At 40.8% G+C, this 17953-nt stretch overlaps 1 protein-coding gene across 1 annotated transcript in view; it reads left to right on the top strand.

Moving 5' to 3' along the window:
• NKD1 (NKD inhibitor of WNT signaling pathway 1) overlaps positions 1-17953 on the top strand; it is a 107635-nt gene that overhangs the window by 54430 nt on the left and 35252 nt on the right. The window contains exon 4 of the mRNA XM_068411505.1: positions 16089-16146. Within this exon, the coding sequence (XP_068267606.1) occupies positions 16089-16146 (58 nt within the window). The remainder of the gene's footprint in view (positions 1-16088; positions 16147-17953) is intronic.

Here is a 17953-nt window from a genome sequence, read left to right as displayed (position 1 = left end):
ACAATAAATCCTTAAGAGTGGAGTCATTTGGGTAAAAGGAAAAACAAAAGCTGGTTTATACAAACTGATTGAAGTCAGACGTTTTGACTTCCCATTGAAAAAGGAGTCAAGGCCCAGGCTTGCTTGGTAATTTAAAGGGGAGATTGGCTCCTTTCATCTTTCGCTAAGGCAGGGATCTTAATATTTTGCTGGTGGAAGAAATATAAAGAGTTTTCAACTTAAGTTAAAATATCTGCTTTGATATCGATATTGATGCTATAGCTGACTATAAAACGAGTTGGTCCTGAATGCTCCAGCAAGAGGTGAAGGCACAATTCTGTTTCCAGCCACTCTGATTTTGTTCCACTGCAGTTACAGAAATGTGAAACTAGGGTAAAACTGGGATCAAAATCAAGGCTTACATGTCTTGCCAGGACAGCTTGGGCAACAGTTTGTGATATATTTCTGGTGTGTCATGAGCTTATGAAGCTGTTGATGCAATCTGGGCTGCCCGACAGACTCTTCTGACTCAAGTTGAGAGTTGTGCCTAGCGAGACAGAAGAGATCTGTTCTGTATGTGTTAATTTTCTTTCGTTCTTTAAAAACAAGCAATTAAAAATTAGCAATATTAAAAAACATTTGACAAAATAACATTAACTGAGATGCCAGTAATGACTGTGATGAAATATTTCTCCTAGTTTATATTTAAAAATTTAAATGAAGGTAGCTTGGGGTAATAAAGTCTCCTTGTCATTTTCCTTTATTTTAATAATTATTTTCACCACTCCTCTTTGTGCGCCTTTCATACTGGAGCATATTAAATGGACCAACATGCTTGAATAAAAAAAATGAAGGAAACAGTCTTCTGTAAAGTCAAGTGAGCAAAGTAAACTAGCTGGAAATGCTGAGGTTTCTTTCCTCCTTTAATGCCTTTCAGGTGTTTGCATAAGACTAGGTAAAACTTTTCTGGGCAAATGTGAATTTTAAGATGCTGCTATCCCTTTAATAGCTGCACACAACAGTCAAGCCTGCTGCTCTGCATATAATCTGCATTCGGCTGTCATCCCTCCTCCGTCCCCTCCCAATGTGTCTAGTCCTCATGGAAAATGTTAAAGATTGTGTAAACATTGTAAAGGATTTCCACTGGCCTTGCTGTTTAAATAAGATGTTATAAATCATAGCAAATGAGTACAAACCCTTGCTGTGAAGTTTGAGTTAAGTTGGTTTAAAAGAGAAAGTCAGGCAGGATGGTAACCTGATAAGACTCTTAAAGCTCCAGTTTGTGTCACTTGCTAGTCACTAGCCCATGAGGAAGACTTTGTGGACCTGTGATGACACTGAAGTACCCTAAGTTTCCCTTCCAGATTTCTCCCACCCTCTATGGGAAGAGAAAGTGGCTGTTGATCCCAAGTGATGCCACTTTTGTCAAAGTGCTTTGTGCTAGTCATGGAGTTGTGTTTTCTATGCCACTTGTTTAAAGGGGGGCTGTGCCCTTCCAAGGGGAGCGCACTGAGGGCTTGCTAGCCCTAGTGATGTGCTCAGAACATGAAAATGGTGCTCTTGCAGCTTTTGACAACATCCAATATGCTTGGACTGGTAGGCTTCTTACAGTGCTGGCTTTGGCCTCTCCTGTTTTGTGTGAAGTCTGACGCCAAGGCCAGCTTTTGTCAGATACATGCACTGAATCTGAAATCCTACATAACATCATGCCTGGAGATGGATCCCTGGCATTCGGGGTTGATCTTGGAGTACCTGGGCACTTGTGAAACCTGGACCAAAAGATCCAGTTTGGTTGCCCAAGACCTGTACACTCATCTGGAATATTGTGTCCAGTTCTGGGCCGCTCAGTTCAAGAAGGACAGGGAACTGCTAGAGAGAGTCCAGCGCAGAGCCACGAAGATGATTAAGGGAGTGGAACATCTCCCTTATGAGGAGAGGCTGAGGGAGCTGGGTCTCTTTAGCTTAGAGAAGAGGAGACTGAGGGGTGACCTCATTAATGTTTATAAATATGTAAAGGGCAAGTGTCATGAGGATGGAGCCAGGCTCTTCTCAGCGACATCCCTTGACAGGACAAGGGGCAATGGGTGCAAGCTGGAACACAGGAGGTTCCACGTAAATATGAGGAAAAACTTCTTTACGGTGAGGGTGACCGAACACTGGAAGAGGCTGCCCAGAGAGGTTGTGGAGTCTCCTTCTCTGGAGACATTCAAAACCCGCCTGGATGCGTTCCTGTGTGATATGGTCTAGGCAATCCTGCTCCGGCAGGGGGATTGGACTAGATGATCTTTCGAGGTCCCTTCCAATCCCTAACATTCTGTGATTCTGTGATCTTTCTCTGGGCTTGGTCATTGCAAGAGGGGAACAAGAGAGCTGCTCCAGCTAGCAATGCTTAGTGGGGTCTTCTCTGCTGCAAGCACCCCCGGGTGGTAGGAAATAAATCCCTGCATACCTTTTGGAGTGCATCCTCCTGGGCCAGGGGAGGTTTTGTGGGTCTTCATAGCACTGGCAGGCACAGGCAGTGGTCTTTGCTAGAGTATGCTGCAGAAGAGTAATAGGTAACAGTAATACTTGTTAATGGAAATAGTGCAACAAGGGAAAAAAGGCATTGAAAGAGGTCGTACAAATATTAGTTCCCATAATGCTTCAGAAACCGAGGCTTGGCTTTGTCACTGCAGGATAAATTCCTTTGTTTCAGTCTAAGGAACTGCACATATATTCTGTGAGACTGGATTATGTTTTTTCTATTAGTGTTTCTTGAGAGGAAACTTAATGTTTGGCAAAACGAATTTTTTTTTTCTTAAACTTTCTGTTCTCCTTGCAATGTAACAAACAAACATACAATCAGAAAACCAAGCATTTTCCCTGAAAAGATGAAAACCAGCCATAAAACCCTTCCAAGGTCTTTGGATGTCTCTGGGCATCATTCTGCCCAATTCAGGAGACAAAACCCATACCAATGGCCCAACGTTCAGAGTTTTGCATGTTCAGAATGTCAAAGTTGCATCAAAATGAGGATTTGCTCCATTATGGCAGACTGAAGGTTTGTTGTTTTTTTTTTTTTCTCCTATCTGTAGCACAGTTCCTGTGTGTATCGGCAGAAGTCCTGTTTGAGGTAGATACGCGCATCCGGAAGATTTCCGTCTAGACCTTTAGTGTTCAGGTGGACACAGTTGAAAATACATTGATGCTAATTTTGACAGTTAAAAAAAAAGGTTGGGAAAAATGTAAAGAATTTTAATTGCTTTTATTTTGTGTGCTTCAGATTGGAAAGGAATTATGAATTTCTGACAGCAATCAATACTGCTGGGCCTCTCCTGCTGAGATCATCTGAAGGAGATACACTTGAAAGGTTTTGTGCTCTGGTTTGTCTACAGGTTGGGTTTTTTCTTTGACAAATTCCAGCAAAAGTAACTGAGCCTATTGAATGTAGATTTTTAATGTAAAGAAACAGCTGAGAGAGTCCAACAGGGTTACTAAAAAGCTGGATGTATCACTTCCTCTGTAGTTAATGTTTGAGTATAGAAAGCAGAAACATGGTATAAAGTCAAGAGTATTGCTATAGGTGCAGATTTCTAAGTCTTTATTCAGGCAAAGCATCACCAGCTTTAGGAGGAACCTCAGATTATCGTCCTGTTAATTTTTAATGTAAACCCTCTGTCGTGGTGCTGCTGCTGTTGTGCTTTGTCTTACGCTGGGGAAAGTTCAGCTCTTGCTGCCAATAGCCACTGTAAGTAATAGTTACAAAGTTTTTGTTGGTTTTTTCCCCCCCTTCTAACTATCATTTGCTATTTTTTTATTGTAAAGGACAAAATATTTTGCTGTCACAAAATAGTCACAATAAAGCCCAGCTGAAACTAAAAGCGGGCCATAGCATTTATTTTATATTGTGTATTTTGGGATTCTTTATTTTTTTCCTCACTCTGTTCTGGTATATGTGAGACAAAAGGACTGTGTCATTAGGCCACACTGGAATACGCTGTTTGACAGTTGTGAAAATCACGGGCAAAACACGCAGTGTAGTCTGAAGGCGTTTCCTGGCCCGAGTGCCGCATCCCGGTAGCTCAGAACCCACCGTTTGATGGAGGCTGGAGTGTTGCCACAGTGTAGCCACCACGGACACATGGCAAGCGGTTCTGGGAGGGCTTCACAGCATTTCTGCACGCTGAATAATCCTCTTAGTCCAGATGTGTCGGGGTGTTTTGAGGAAATGTAGAACCCAGATCTTACAGGTGCGCTGTTCGGAGAGTTCAGTAAGGATTTGAATTTATGGAATAGAATTTAAATCTTCTGATTCCATGTGTTTAGCCCTAAGGACTCCGTATGGTTTTCTACTTCGGTGTTGTCCGCTGTCTTCTCCTGACTACTGCCATCTTGGCCCCGCTCTGCCACTGTGGAAATTTCCAAGTCCACAGACTAGATCTGAGGTACCTGAGCAGCTCTGCTGTCTGCTCTCCTGCTGAAGTTTCCTGCCACCCTGAAATGTGGTGGATGACCTCAGTAATATGGTATTTTACTTACAAAGCCACAAGGCTTGAGGACGCCTTCCTTGTTATTCCCAAGATGAAATGATCCATCCCCAAACAGTGAGGCAGGAGAGATAATGAGGAATCATTTTACGAGGAACCACATATTATCCTGAACAAATCTGATAGAAGATTTTAGTTCTGGTTTTCCTAAGCTGCTTACCGGCGTGTTTGGGGGATAATTATTCTGGAAAGAAGACGTGCAGGGGAGTAGCAGCAGCTGAAGTGGGGAGACTGTTGAGCTGCTGCAAGGAAAATTTTTATGCAGATGAAAGTGGATGCAAAGTGTGGTGCTTGGAAATGAGCAGCGGTGAAAAACTAATAATTCTGCATATTGTGCTATGGTACTATGGTTTGCATTTGAACTGTTCTGAAAAAGAGACCATGCGCTGTTGCTGCTGCAGAAGGAGGGCTGACTTTTTTTTTTTCCCCCTCCCTCTTCCATCTAAACCCTTGAAAAGACACCAAGCAGAAGCACACACCTGTTTGTCTAAAGCCCTTAAACTCTTTACATTTTAATTATTAGATGAGAAATGCCTACAATTGTGTAGTGGGATAGATTCCTCCTGTACCCCCAACCCCCTAAAATTTTCTTTCTCATTATTACTTGTTTTGTGTGAAATCTGCAGTTCACTGATAGGAACTTTATACAGAATTCTATAAAAGAACTGCAGTGGTGGATTTTTAGAAGTTTGTGTATGAGAGGGAGAAGGAATTTAACATCGTCGTCGTATTTTTGTTTGTTTTGATTTGATATCCATCCCGACGGAGGGCAGAGCACCACCAAGAGAGGTGCTGGCAGGTGTGGCTTCCTACCGCTTTCTAATTCTGTGATCACAGAAGACCTGATTCTGCAGTCCTTGCACAGACAAGTCTCCCACTGATTTCAATGGGAAATTTACCGGCATCAGGGATGAAAGAGCGGGACCCAAGTTGTGTGCCATGATGCAATCTGATCCTCCTGCTGTGGAAATTGATGTAATTGCATTCTCGCCCTCCCCCCTTTTCTCAACCCTTCTCCCTACCAACCCCTAGTCACCTCTGGGGGGCTTCTCAACGGCAAGGAGGACGCAGCTGTGTGCCGAAGCAGCAGGGGAGGGGAGGAGACCTGCTAGAAAAATTTATGAAGGGTTGCATCCTAGGTGTAACCCTAGAACATGGCTAAGAACAGGGACCTGCCTGCGCTGAAAAATGTGGTCACCTGCTTTTGCTAAATGAGCAAATGTTTCTTCTCCATAATTGTGACATTCGTGACATGTCCTCCTGCCTGTGTTGTAAGGCTGAATTAACGCACCCCGTGAATTGCACAGTCTCTGCCTGCATTCATTCTGTGCAGGGGGACTGGGTTAGCTTTTTTTAGGGCTCTCTGTATTGTTATTGTTGACAGTCTCTGCTTTTCAGCGGTGCCTTTGTGCCCTGGCACAGCACAAGTTGCTTGGGAATATCGAACCTCGAGAATGCTGTGCTTTGTTGCTGGGCGAGCCGGGAGACCTCTCTGATGCTTCCCTCTGCTTTGCCATTTATATGGGGTTTAGTTTTATTTTTTTTCCTTCGGGAATTCTAGACTCAGCTGAATTTGTTCTGTATTTTGCGGAAGAAAGTGCTTGTTAAAGAATTCCCTGATGACTTTGAAGTGAACTATTTATTTTCTCTCAAGGGTTATTCAGTGTATCCATTTGCCCCTTCTCCTCTGTTTTTTCACCCCAGTGTTTCCTGAGCTACAAGCATTCTTGGAATATATTAGTTGTAATGAGTTATGTGGGCATCAAAAGTTTTCTTTGAAACTATATGGCATCAACATCTGTTAGCTCTTAGAGAACAGAGACGCAGACAAAGGGGCTGATGGGGGGAGGGAGGAAAAAGATATTAAATTCTGGAGTATGAAGGCTCAGTCTCAAAGACTCAGGGGGAGGGGAAGGGGAAATCTGCTCGACTCCATGGCTTTGATGTGGTCCTCGGGCCCTGGGATGCCTTTTATGGGAATGTGCGTGGCAGAAGAGCCCGCACGCCCTGCCTGCCCAAGCGCTCCCCCCCAGCAGCCTGCCCAGCCTGCAGCATAAATCCTGCCCCAGCCCGTGTTGCTACAGTAACATTTTCAAGGAAAATGCCGTGTGCTCAGTTTCCAGCTATTGAGATGGGGAATCGAAATTCCTAATAATAGAGGTAACTCTTAAGCAAAAAGTAAAAGCAAATAAATGTTTAGAAGTGAACTTTTTATTTGCTTGTAATCCTCCTGACCCTGTAGGTCAACACGCAACTGTTCATCTAAATCAGGTTTTTAAATGGTGTCTGTGTTTTTTTATTGCCTGTAATTAAACAACATGTGTCTGTTTGTGCGCAGCATCAATCAGCATTCAGGCGTGATCACTGATGCTGTACTACTTACAGGAATGTGTGGGGATGGGCTCTGCTTTTTCCTTTTTATGCAGAGCCTCACAGTGCTTGTCCTACGTACCAGGGTGCAGAGGAGAAGGGTAAAAGAAACCTCTGTGTCTGTCTTTTCCTCTTGTGGGCTCTGTTTTTAGCCGTAATGCTGGTGGCATTGTGCTTCACTGTGACTTCCCGGCGCATTAAAACCCTGACCAGTTACAAAATGATTAGTTGACATACCTGGGTTTTGGGGACAAAGAGGTGGTTTAAAAAGGAATGTGAACCATCTGTTTTGCCAGCACCTCCTGTTGACAGATTTATGGATCAACATTAGCATATGTGTCCAGGGTCACACACCTGTGCTTCCTAACAAGGTAATATTATTTAGCAGGGTATGTTTTCGTCCTGAGGATTCGGAGCTCTTTGCAAAGGTGGGCATCGAGAATTCTGTTTTACCGTTGAAAAACGAAGGCACAGAGAGATTTAAGTGACTTACCCTACACCACACAGTGAGGCTGTGGTGGAGCAGTTATTGAATCCAGGTTTCCTCCAGCTGCATAAATATACGTCATCCATTAGCAGGAAAAGACTTAGAGCTATAAACATAATAGAGGAGCATTGATTATCATTCTAGGGGAGCTTTAAGCCCTTGTGCTGTATGAAACCCTGAGCCATGCAGGAAGACACAGACTATTATCACAGGAAGGGTTCAGAATGCAGTATGCTAAACCTGTAATGATCACTGAAGTCGGTGGAAAGAATACCCTTGATTTCAGTGATCTCATCTTAAATAAGCAAGTTATTCTGTAGTCAAGCCCTGTAGCCATTTTCTGCATGCTTGTTTCCCAGCATATGCCTGCGTAAAATCACCTCAGTGCACTTAAGTCTGTTTGTTAAAGAGTTTCTTGGTAACCAAATCTATCATGAAAGGAAGTTGAACAGAAAATCAGGTTTATTACGTAGCTACGCCCATCTGTCTGCTGTGTGAAGGAGCCCAAAATAAGCAATTTGAAGGAGTTAGTGAGCTTCTCTAGGCTGGAAGTTACACGAAGATTTGTCCTCTTTCATTCATGTCCTTAGACTTGTTCATGAGTATAATCTATTTTGCAGATAAGATCTTAGGGGACATGGGACAATTGATATTGCAATCAGCAAATTGATTAAAGAACAGCTAGAAGAACAAAGTAAGGTAAATAGCTGAAACTGCAGAGTGAGTTCATTTATCCTTCTGAAGTAGCTTTAAAGTGAATTTAAATGTAGCAAAAAGCAGTCATTTCTTGTTTCAGTCCTATTTAATCTCAAAGACTGATGATCTTTTTTCGTTGGAGATGGTTGGACCCTTCAGTTGGAAAGTAACTGCTGAATCCATACATCTGTTCATACAGTTGCTTTCAATTATATCATCTCTTATCTGGCAGAAGTCCTTGAAAAACTGTGTCTCACTCCATCACCTTAAATAGTAGAAGCCATAATAGTTCCAGAATTCCAATAACAGTGTTAATGGAAGATGTCCCTTCGAAACACCTAGCAAGAGTTTCTAAAGATCCATGAAATCCAGGGTGGAAACATCATAAAAACAGTAATGTTCTGTCTTGAAACTGGAATGGTCTAAACAAAACTGTCCCCTAAATGGATCTTCTAGCTACGGGTCTTAATGTACGTTGGATAATTTTATCTGTTGACGCTTTTTTGCTAACTACAAGTAAATATTAAGCAAGTCCATAGTATTTTAAGCTATTATTGCTGTTATCTTTTTCTTCTACAGATTTTTTTTTTTTTTATACAGGATATAAATAGATATATATTTACTAGCATGCTTATCTTCCACAGCACATAGGAATCTTATGATTCACGTTAAATGAGCAGGTTGGTAGCTTTTGAATGCACATTGCAGTGACTGACCACTAAAAGAAAATGCTCATTTACCTACTGCAGCAGAGTTGAAAAGCTACCTGCAATGAGCGTGTTTCAGTGTTGCCACTACCTGATTTTCATCGGCTGGAGAAAAGACATATATCAGAAGAAGGAAGAAAGGATTTGTGTTTTATCCTGTTGGAAAGCCTGGTCCAGGTGTTGGTTTGGGACAAAAGAGATTCAGCTGCATGTTGCAAGCAACCTGGAGCAGAAAGTACCACATTTCCTTTCTTAGTTATTCAGATGACCATCATGAAGGCTTTTGTGTAAGTGTCCATCTGCTTTGCTCTTTCACTTCTTCAACAGCCTCATGTTCATGTTCCTGTGGCTGGGATATTCTTAAAAGTGTGTCATACAACTGCTCCTTGTACACATTTGAGGGTCTGTAACAGGGATATAAAATACTGAGGTTATTTTTTGCCTCATAAGCCTCTAATAGTCCACAATCCTTTGTGACTGGAGATTAAGGTTGGTGGGTTTTGTTTTTGTTTGTTTTTTTTTTTTGTTATCCTGTTTTTATCTTCACAGTATTTTAGCAGCAGCTGGAAATACTCTATGGTCACCTTTTGTGAGGTGAGACTGCAGGGGTTCCAATTCTGTCAAATCGGTCGACATAGATGCAGTGATTTCAAACACTATTACCATATTATTATGGCTGGGAGTTACCGCTCCTAGAGCAGAGGCAGCCAAACTCAATGCATTTGCGTGCATCAGCACCATAGTTTTTGAGCTGGTATGTTGGCGTGACCTTTGTGCTAAGGTATCAAAGGATGAATTTCAGTATCTGTTGTGCTACAGCCATTGTGTTCCGCTGTGTCTGGGAGGAAGACTGTCAGTTTGAACATAGAGGCCATCATGGCATGTAAAGGCAGTAAAATCCTAAACTGCAGCAGCTAAACCCACCCAAGATCATCTATCAGAGATCTTAAAGGAGAAATCTGTTTTCTTAACAACTCTACCTGCTGTGATTATGTTATGAAGAAATTTTATCTGAGACAAGCTTCCATGCATGGTAGAGGGAGAAAAACCCGTCAGTTCTGGATCACAGAGCACCAGGCTCTTATTTCAGAGAAAGAAAACATTATAGAAGTTGAGCTTGCTGCTTCTGCTTAACAAACTGCATTATTGCAGTTGCAGCATATATTTTCATGTTGGTCTAAAAGTTAAAGTCACCTTGACTTATCCAAGTGTGAGCTGCTTTACACATTCTTTACAGAAAGTTGAATCCTGGTGAGTTGTCTTTATTATTAAATTGTCTGGAATAGCAAACTCAAAAGTAAAACCTAATGGTTACAGAAGGAAAGGTAAAATACGCTGTAGGAGAAACAATATTAGACTTGAACCAAGGCATAAATGTGTATTGCTCTGTAGTGTTTTTTATATGGTATATGCTTTAATTCTTAATTGTATTTGTCTGGTTTCAATTTTCATTATGGTGGGGCTTGGAATATATACTTTATCTGTGTAAGGCCCTAGGTATATAGGTTACTTAGGAACAGGAAGGAAAGGAAGCTCTTGTCCTAAATAGGACACTGTAATACAGAAGCAAAAGGCTTATGAGGGGAATCTTCAAGCATTTTTGAAAGAGAATTTTAATATCAAGGCTTCACTGCCAAATGTAGAGAGAGCCAAATTCATGCCCAAAACGCATTCTTGTCTTTTGCCTGTAAGTAGTGATCACACAAAATTGTGTGCACAAACATCCACTTTTATGTGTATGTGACTGCATGGGTTTGTATGTGTGGATGCTACTAACCCAGCAAAGTGTCATCTCCAAGTATGTCTGACTACAAGCAGTTTAATATTTCATTTATTTATTTATTTTATTTTTGAGTTTTAAGCCTGGCTGTGAAGCTGTATTTGTAAAGAATGATGATCACCTCACCCAAATACTTACTTTCACCTGCGTTGTCCTAAAATAAATGATACTGTTTTTTTGAGGTGTGAATAGGTTTCCTAGTAGTGAAGACTAGGCTTGAGTTAATCATAGTTACACACAGCTATGTTTCTAGTCCATGGGAAATTTCAGATACACAGTGACTGCTTTGGGGTTTGGATGGGTTTCCTGAAGCATGTTCAAGAGACTTGGTTTTCAAAATCTGCTAAGGTCTCTCTATATGAAAATTAGACTTATTTTGGAAACTTGTTTCCTGCAAATGAGACTAAAGCATTCAGAGTAGCCACTCGGCAGTTGACAGAGCCCTCAGTCGTTTGGGTGGAAGGCCAAAGGGCATCTTCATTCTCTTGAACCTCTATTTCTTGGGATTGTTTTTTGTCTACATCAAGAATGGAAGTTTGCGCATAGGTGACATGGCGTTCTTGTTGGCAGCTACTTTAAAACCATTATAAAATCTGCTCTGCAAGATGTTAGAGTTACCACATACCTTATCCCTTGCAGTCCTGTTGTGAAATGTGTTTCTGCAACTTTGCTCTTTCCAAAAGTACTGGAGCTTTATTGCATCAATATGAGAATAAAGAGATTAAAAAAATACATGTTTCAGTCAGACGGTTAAAAATAGGGAGAAAAGTTTTCTTGGTCGACCATTTGTCATTTTGCATGTGTTTTACTTGGGGAAAGTGGTGATATGATACCTTGATAAGAACTTCACTAAAGCAGGAAATGTGTGCATATTTTCTTCCAAAAATGTGGAAATTGAATATCTTAAGGCTAAATCAAAGGATTTTAATGAGATGTTTGAAGGAGGAGAGGTAAAGCAACTTGTTTCTACTTGAGAAGAGCAACACCTTTTAGAAAAACGTTAATTAACACAATATTGACTGTGATGTAATGCAGGGAGTAGGGGGCTTCAAACTTTAAAAATGTGGTTGTTATCATGATAACCTACTTAAATCAAAGGTTATCCTTTGATATATCTAATACATCCATGTATGTAGCTGTCTCTGCTTACACCAAAAGCAAAAATGTATTTAACACCATGTTAGTCCAAGTGCGGCTTGTTAAAATACACACTGTTTGCGTTCTGTAGCTTCGGCTCTTCTGTGCTGGCTGCTGGGTGTTGTGGAGAGTGGCAAGAAAAGGTAGAGCCAGGACAGGTAGAAAGAGTCATACTGATGACCAGGATTAAAGGAATAGGTTGGCATAGGGGCTAGAACTAGGAGATGTGAACGCAAATACAGCTGTGCAGAGCATAGAAGGTGGAGACAAGGAGCTTAACCTCAATGTAGAAGCAGAAAGGGAGCCAGCAAAGGCAGCGAAGGAATAAAGCGACGTAGGCAGAACAATGGGTGAGGATTTGGATGGCAGCGTTTTCAGATAGCTGGTGAAAAGGAAGTCAATAGCTGGAAGCCCCAGAGTGCATGCCTGGCCTTTAGTCTCCAGAGGCTTGTATCAGTAAGAAAACTGCACAGGGTGGTTAGGGCTGAGGTTGGGGTTAAAAAAATAAAATTCACAGTGAGTTAGAATTCATCGGAGTCTGATTGCACAGCAAAGGTGGGAAGCGAGTGACGATTGCTTGACTTGTAACCAGCTGAATGGAAGCCCTGGGGTGTGGGAGCTTTTAAAGATTGTTTTTCTTCCTCATGTATGTATATACTCAGCAGCATTTCTGAGGGAGTTGCACTAATTAATTCTTCTCTCCATCCCCACCCTCTTAAACCTGAGCTGAGCACAGCAGCACCTATCAGAATGGGAGATACGGGACAGAAGGTCCTTTCTAGCCAGGCCAGGCAGCCAGCTGTTCAGAGTGGGGAAGCAGATGTTTGAGTCCGAATCTTAGTCATTCTGTGTGATTTGCGTTGGTAGCTAACGGCGGCCAACTTATCTGGGAAACTCCCGGTGAGGCAGAGACACTCTGGATGGGTTCCTGTTTAGCAACCTACAGAAATGGCATGCTGGAATAACTCTTCTATGTAAATGTTTCTTTTCTTTATTCTTTCAAGTGCTCGCTGACCTCATTTATATACTATGTCACAGGGTACATCTGGTTTTGGTTGTTTCATGACTCAGTGTTCTAGTTTGAAAATGCAGTGTTGTGATTTAAAACATAGTGTCAGGACAGTGATATACAACTACCTATGACCTACATGTTGTTGCTTTTGCTCTCTCGGGCACCGCTCCTGCCGCGGGCCGGGCTCCTGCAGCTGTGCAGGCGCGGGAGGCCCACGCTGCAGAGCCTGCCCAAACGGCAGAGCCACTGCTGGTTTTCTCATCCCCTCGAGCCTCTGTTTCCTTTGTGCTCAAACACGATTCTCCCCAGTGTCAAATATTCCTACATGGCTGTAGCATTCGTTTCCTACTAGAATTTCCTGAGCTGCAAGTTCCATCTTACACATTTGCCCTTTTATTTGGCTCTAGTCCGTTTTCTGAATTTGGGTACCGGGGGTAGATGCACTATTTTATTCACGCTAAGGCAATTTGTGCAGGTTACTGGGATAATACTCCGTTATGCAGTACGAGCTGTGGTTAGAACTGTATTCTCTGGTGCTTGCTCAGCTTTTGTACTTTTCTGTTGAGTGTGATTTTACAAACACTGTCCAGAATCCTTTTCTCAAGCAGGTGCATTTTGGTATTTATCCAGGTTGTGACATCTGTGTCAGTGGTGCTAAAAATATTCAGGTAACTCTCTTGCAGTTTTTTTGACAGAGGAGTTAATGATAATAAGATGAATGATACAGTTTCTTTTTTTTTCTGCTTTATTTTTTTCCTGTAAAGTCTTCGAGTTGCCCACACCTTTCACAGATAACACATCTGTCTATCAAAGGTAATACATGTCATAATCTTACACATTTGAATGGAAGCTGAGGAATTCTGCTTAAATGTGTCACTAAAATGTTCAAACGATACTCTCATCAATTTCAGGATGGATGGTCAATTTCTATGGCATTTAACAGTTATTATGCTTCAACATCATAAAAATATTTTTCTAGAATTTGGTAATTTATAATAATTTGGTTTAAGGTGGAAACATTGGAAATTTGATTGCATTAAGTTACTTCTTTAACTTAAATAACTAGGAGCTAGAGAAGGAGTGAAACTAGACTGGAATATAAAACATATTTACTTGTGACCCATGTACTGATTGAAAGTGAGAAGATAAGGTAGCTAGCTTCACGAATATTAATGCTTCACTCTGCTGTTTTACACTTGTCTTCCACTCTTTTCCATTGAGTTACTTGATGGTGCATTTTATATCAACAAATGTATGCTCATTTTTAAGTGACGTCTTTTGAAAAATCATAAAAATTAATGATTTGTGGGTTTTGTAGAGGGTGAGATTAATGACAACATTTTAACAGGCAGCATTTGATACCCAGATGCACTGCTTGCTTTGCTAAAATTTAAGAGATGAAGGCTACCAGCTAAATAGTATTCTCCTCAGAGGTACATCACAAGTAAGATCATACCTACTCATTGCATATTTGCTGATCAGGTTAACAGAAAATATTCTTTTTTCCAAGAGAGCAGGAGGGAGCAGGAATTCTGAGTTTAGTAAAAAAAAAATCCAAACAAAACAGTTATTAAATATTTAACATTGTGGGAGAGAACAGAGGTGCCATATATGCCTATGTAGTCACTTCTATGTATCTCATTATCTACGAGAGCAGTCAGGGGTGTGCTCTCAGAGCTTCATGGAAAATGATGACATGGGGGAATTTGATCAAACAAAAGTACGCTAACTTTTGCAAGGCTGTGGAAAGACCATATTCTTGCAGAAATATGGTAAGTTATGCCAACATTTAATGGCTTCTTTTCGTTCACTGTCCATTTCTTCCATAATTTTTAAGGTAATGATTGATATTAATCAGCACATGCTCAAAAAAGAGACCTTTTTTACTGGAACAAAAACTCAAGGAAAAAAAATAGTTTTTGTTATTTGCTTCTTGGAAAGCTAAATCCAGCATGAAGCTTTTATAGCAACATTGTGCTGTGCAGAATCCTAGCATTGTGGACCAGGTTGCCAGCATTTCTCAGAGGCATTTGGCCCATGAGTTCTAACTTTATTTCAGGATATCTACTCATGAACAGAACGATATTTTCAGGGTCTCTGGCCTAGCTATCCAGTAGTGTTTGTGAAATCTAATTTTTAAAATGGTGTTGCAGAAACCGATACAGAAGAATTCCTAAGATATGCTTTTGTGGCTTATTTACTTTCTGATAACTAATCTCAAAGAATAACATTTGGGCATTGGGAAGGCAGGAAAGAACCTCTGTTAGCTTTTTCAAGAAAAAGAGGTGAACTGCTTTTATCATGAGAAAATTGCTTAACAATAAAGCTAATGAATACAACCAGACATTAATTTTCACAGGTTATTCCCTTATTCTTATCTTATGCAAAAAACTCCGTACTGTCAACTTCCAGTTCACAGGCTGATGCTGAGAATGCTGGCTCTCTGCTCCTGGTATGTTTTTGCAGGTGAAGTTAAAATGGCCATGAGTGCAGCACACCAGCTCTTTGGGACCGTATCCTTCTTTAACACCATAACTATTTATCAGTGGCAGAGAGTGTTTGTGGAGAATTTAGGGAGCCCAGACTATAACGTAAGGTCAGTGACATTATGGTGATGCTAGAGCCTTCGGAATGAATGAGAGAAGACAAAACATGAAGACAGCTGTCATTGCTGGGGTGGGGGGATGGAACTGGAAGGGTCTGCTAATAAGAGAGTAAGAATGCTCTTCAGGGTCTTTGTAAGTGGGATTAGCTCCAAATCCCACTGATGCCCTTTATTACCACTTCAGCACCATTGGAGAAGTATTTTTTGGGTCTGAGATAAGATCATCTGCATATCTATGGCATCTGCTTCTGTATTGCTCTAGACGTACTGGGGCTTACAAAATGTCTTTAATTTTGAGACTGAAGGATCAGGCAGTTCTTCAGAGTCTGGTATCTGCTTTTCTTGGGTGACCTCTGGCAGATGCAAGTTTTCTGTTCATTGGTGGAACCAAGTGATAACATTTCTCTGCGTGTAGTGAAGGGCTTATTTCTCCTTTATCATGTCCCTTTGGAGTTTTTTTTTATCTTGCTTGACTGACAGAACGTTGAAATGCTAAATATTAATCTACTTTGTAAAAGGATTTGAATATGAACACTTCTTTTTCTTTCCCCTGTACAATCTATTCTTCTCCATTAAATTTTTGTATTAAAGTATGTCCAGAGCATTGTAAAATAGCACCAAATGCGTTGACTACCACTAAGAAAGTGATTGACTTCTTTCCTGGAAAACAACTTCTGTGCTCTTGTTAGTGTTTTAAAGTAATCCTGGCAATAATAATTACATATTCTTAACACCTTAGCACTTTGTATATGGTATATTTGTCATTAATTTTTTTTTTTTTTTAAGCAGGATTTTTCTGGAGAAGGCTACAGAGACACTATTGGTGATGAACACTTTCATCTAGAAGGTATTTAAAGAACAAAATTTCTTGGTTAACATTAATGGATATTGGAGTAAGTCGGTGAAGAAGTCAGTGTGAGAATGCAGTTCTTGATATACTGATGTGTTATTTGCCTGGCAAAACTGTTAAGATGGGAATAGGGTATTATTTCTTTATGTCCTACCACTGTCCTCCCAGTATCGAAAAATATCACCCAGTTGTATGATAGGGACCAAGTGTTTTAATTCAAGGTCTCACAATTTTTTTCCAGGTATTTCTCTTGGCATTGGTAGCAGTAGTGAATATCAGTCCCCAGCAGAGGTGGTAAATGCGATCACTGAAAATGTTAGCATTGGGTTTTGTGATATACTGCACACCCTTCTGTGTTACACAAACCAGATTTAGGAACTCCTGCATTAATTTCTAATAAAGACCAGAGACTCTCACTCAATACATTTCTCTTGAATACAAATGGAATCATTATTGCTTCAGATAACTACTTCTTTCCAAGGCTCATCTTATCTCTTCCTCTGTGATCAGGCCTCTCCTTGCAGTGGAGATGGAATCATTGTTGTGGTGGGAAGGGCCTTTAGGGACCTTGAGTATGGACACTGTATTCTGCATGCCAGAGAACACATCTGAGGTACCTTGAACTTCAGTTGGGCAAGTGGGGGTTGATGAACGGAAGAGATTAATTTGAGGACATGGTTGCTCATTTGTTTTAAAAAACAAGGAAATAAGTCTTCAGAAACTCTCTGGGAAAGTGTCTAGTATTACAAGTGGTTGCATGGACTGTGTGCTAGATTTATATTATAGGTTAGTGGAAACAGTATGCCCAAATTATTTAGAGCAATGAACCGTGTCAAGCTTAACTTGGAAATTTCTGTCCTTTTATAATCCAGTCGTTTGTTTCTGGTGGTGGAGACTTCTGTCTAAACAGAACTTGCAAGATTCTCTATGTTAAGAAGGTCTGTCTTCCAGTTCCTTACCCATGTTAATATACTGTGTTTCTCGGCTCCCATGCTTCTATCGTGTCTAGTTTACAAAGAATGTTCCCTCATATGTGCCTGTAACATAAGAGCTCAATTTCAGCTGGTGCTTGTAGGCTACTGTTAAACACAAAAGCAAGATATACTTGCCATGATGGAGTCAGTGTTTGTTAAAAGTGTTTCAGTATTTAACTTCACCACAGTTTTCCTTTCTGCTCATAGTAGGACATAACTCTAATATAGGGTGGCATTTAATTTTCAGAATTATAGAAGAATCTACTTAACACAGGATATTAAATGTCAGCGAGATGAATAATTTCATTTTTCTGTGTCTCATTCTACCTTTCCTTGCCTCCAATTATTTCTTTGTTGTGTATAATCGTCTTGCGTAGCAAACATAATATCCAATATATAATATTTCCAAACTAGTCAGCAGCAGAATTGTTTTTATTAGAGTGTAAAATCTTTTAGGCTACTGTAATTTCAGTCTTTCAGCAGTTTTACATTATTACTTCTGATGCGTCTCATTTCTTATGAAATAGCTGAGTAGTGAAGACAAGATTTCCAGACCAGCAGGTGGTCCGTCCTTTGTGCGCTGCCACCGAGGAAGAGCTGTTCTGTGGCATCTTTCCAGTTGGGAGGCAGGTAACTGTTCCCACCCAGTGCCCAGGCAAACGCGTGCAGATTGCCAAGGCTTGGTCCTCATCCCTTCTGCTCTCAGATCTCCAGGCTATGCTTTCCATGCTGGGACAGTGTTAGCCACTTCCCTCTTGAAGGGGACATTGAAAATCTTCTTATTGTTATCAGATGATACTAGAAGCATTGTGTTAAAGCAGGATCCTTTC

Source organism: Nyctibius grandis, chromosome 12 (assembly GCF_013368605.1).
Source record: "Nyctibius grandis isolate bNycGra1 chromosome 12, bNycGra1.pri, whole genome shotgun sequence".
In the NCBI taxonomy this organism is placed as follows: Eukaryota; Metazoa; Chordata; class Aves; order Nyctibiiformes; family Nyctibiidae; genus Nyctibius; species Nyctibius grandis.
The sequence above is the reverse complement of the archived record's forward strand: the minus strand, read 5'-3'. Positions and strand labels throughout refer to the sequence as shown.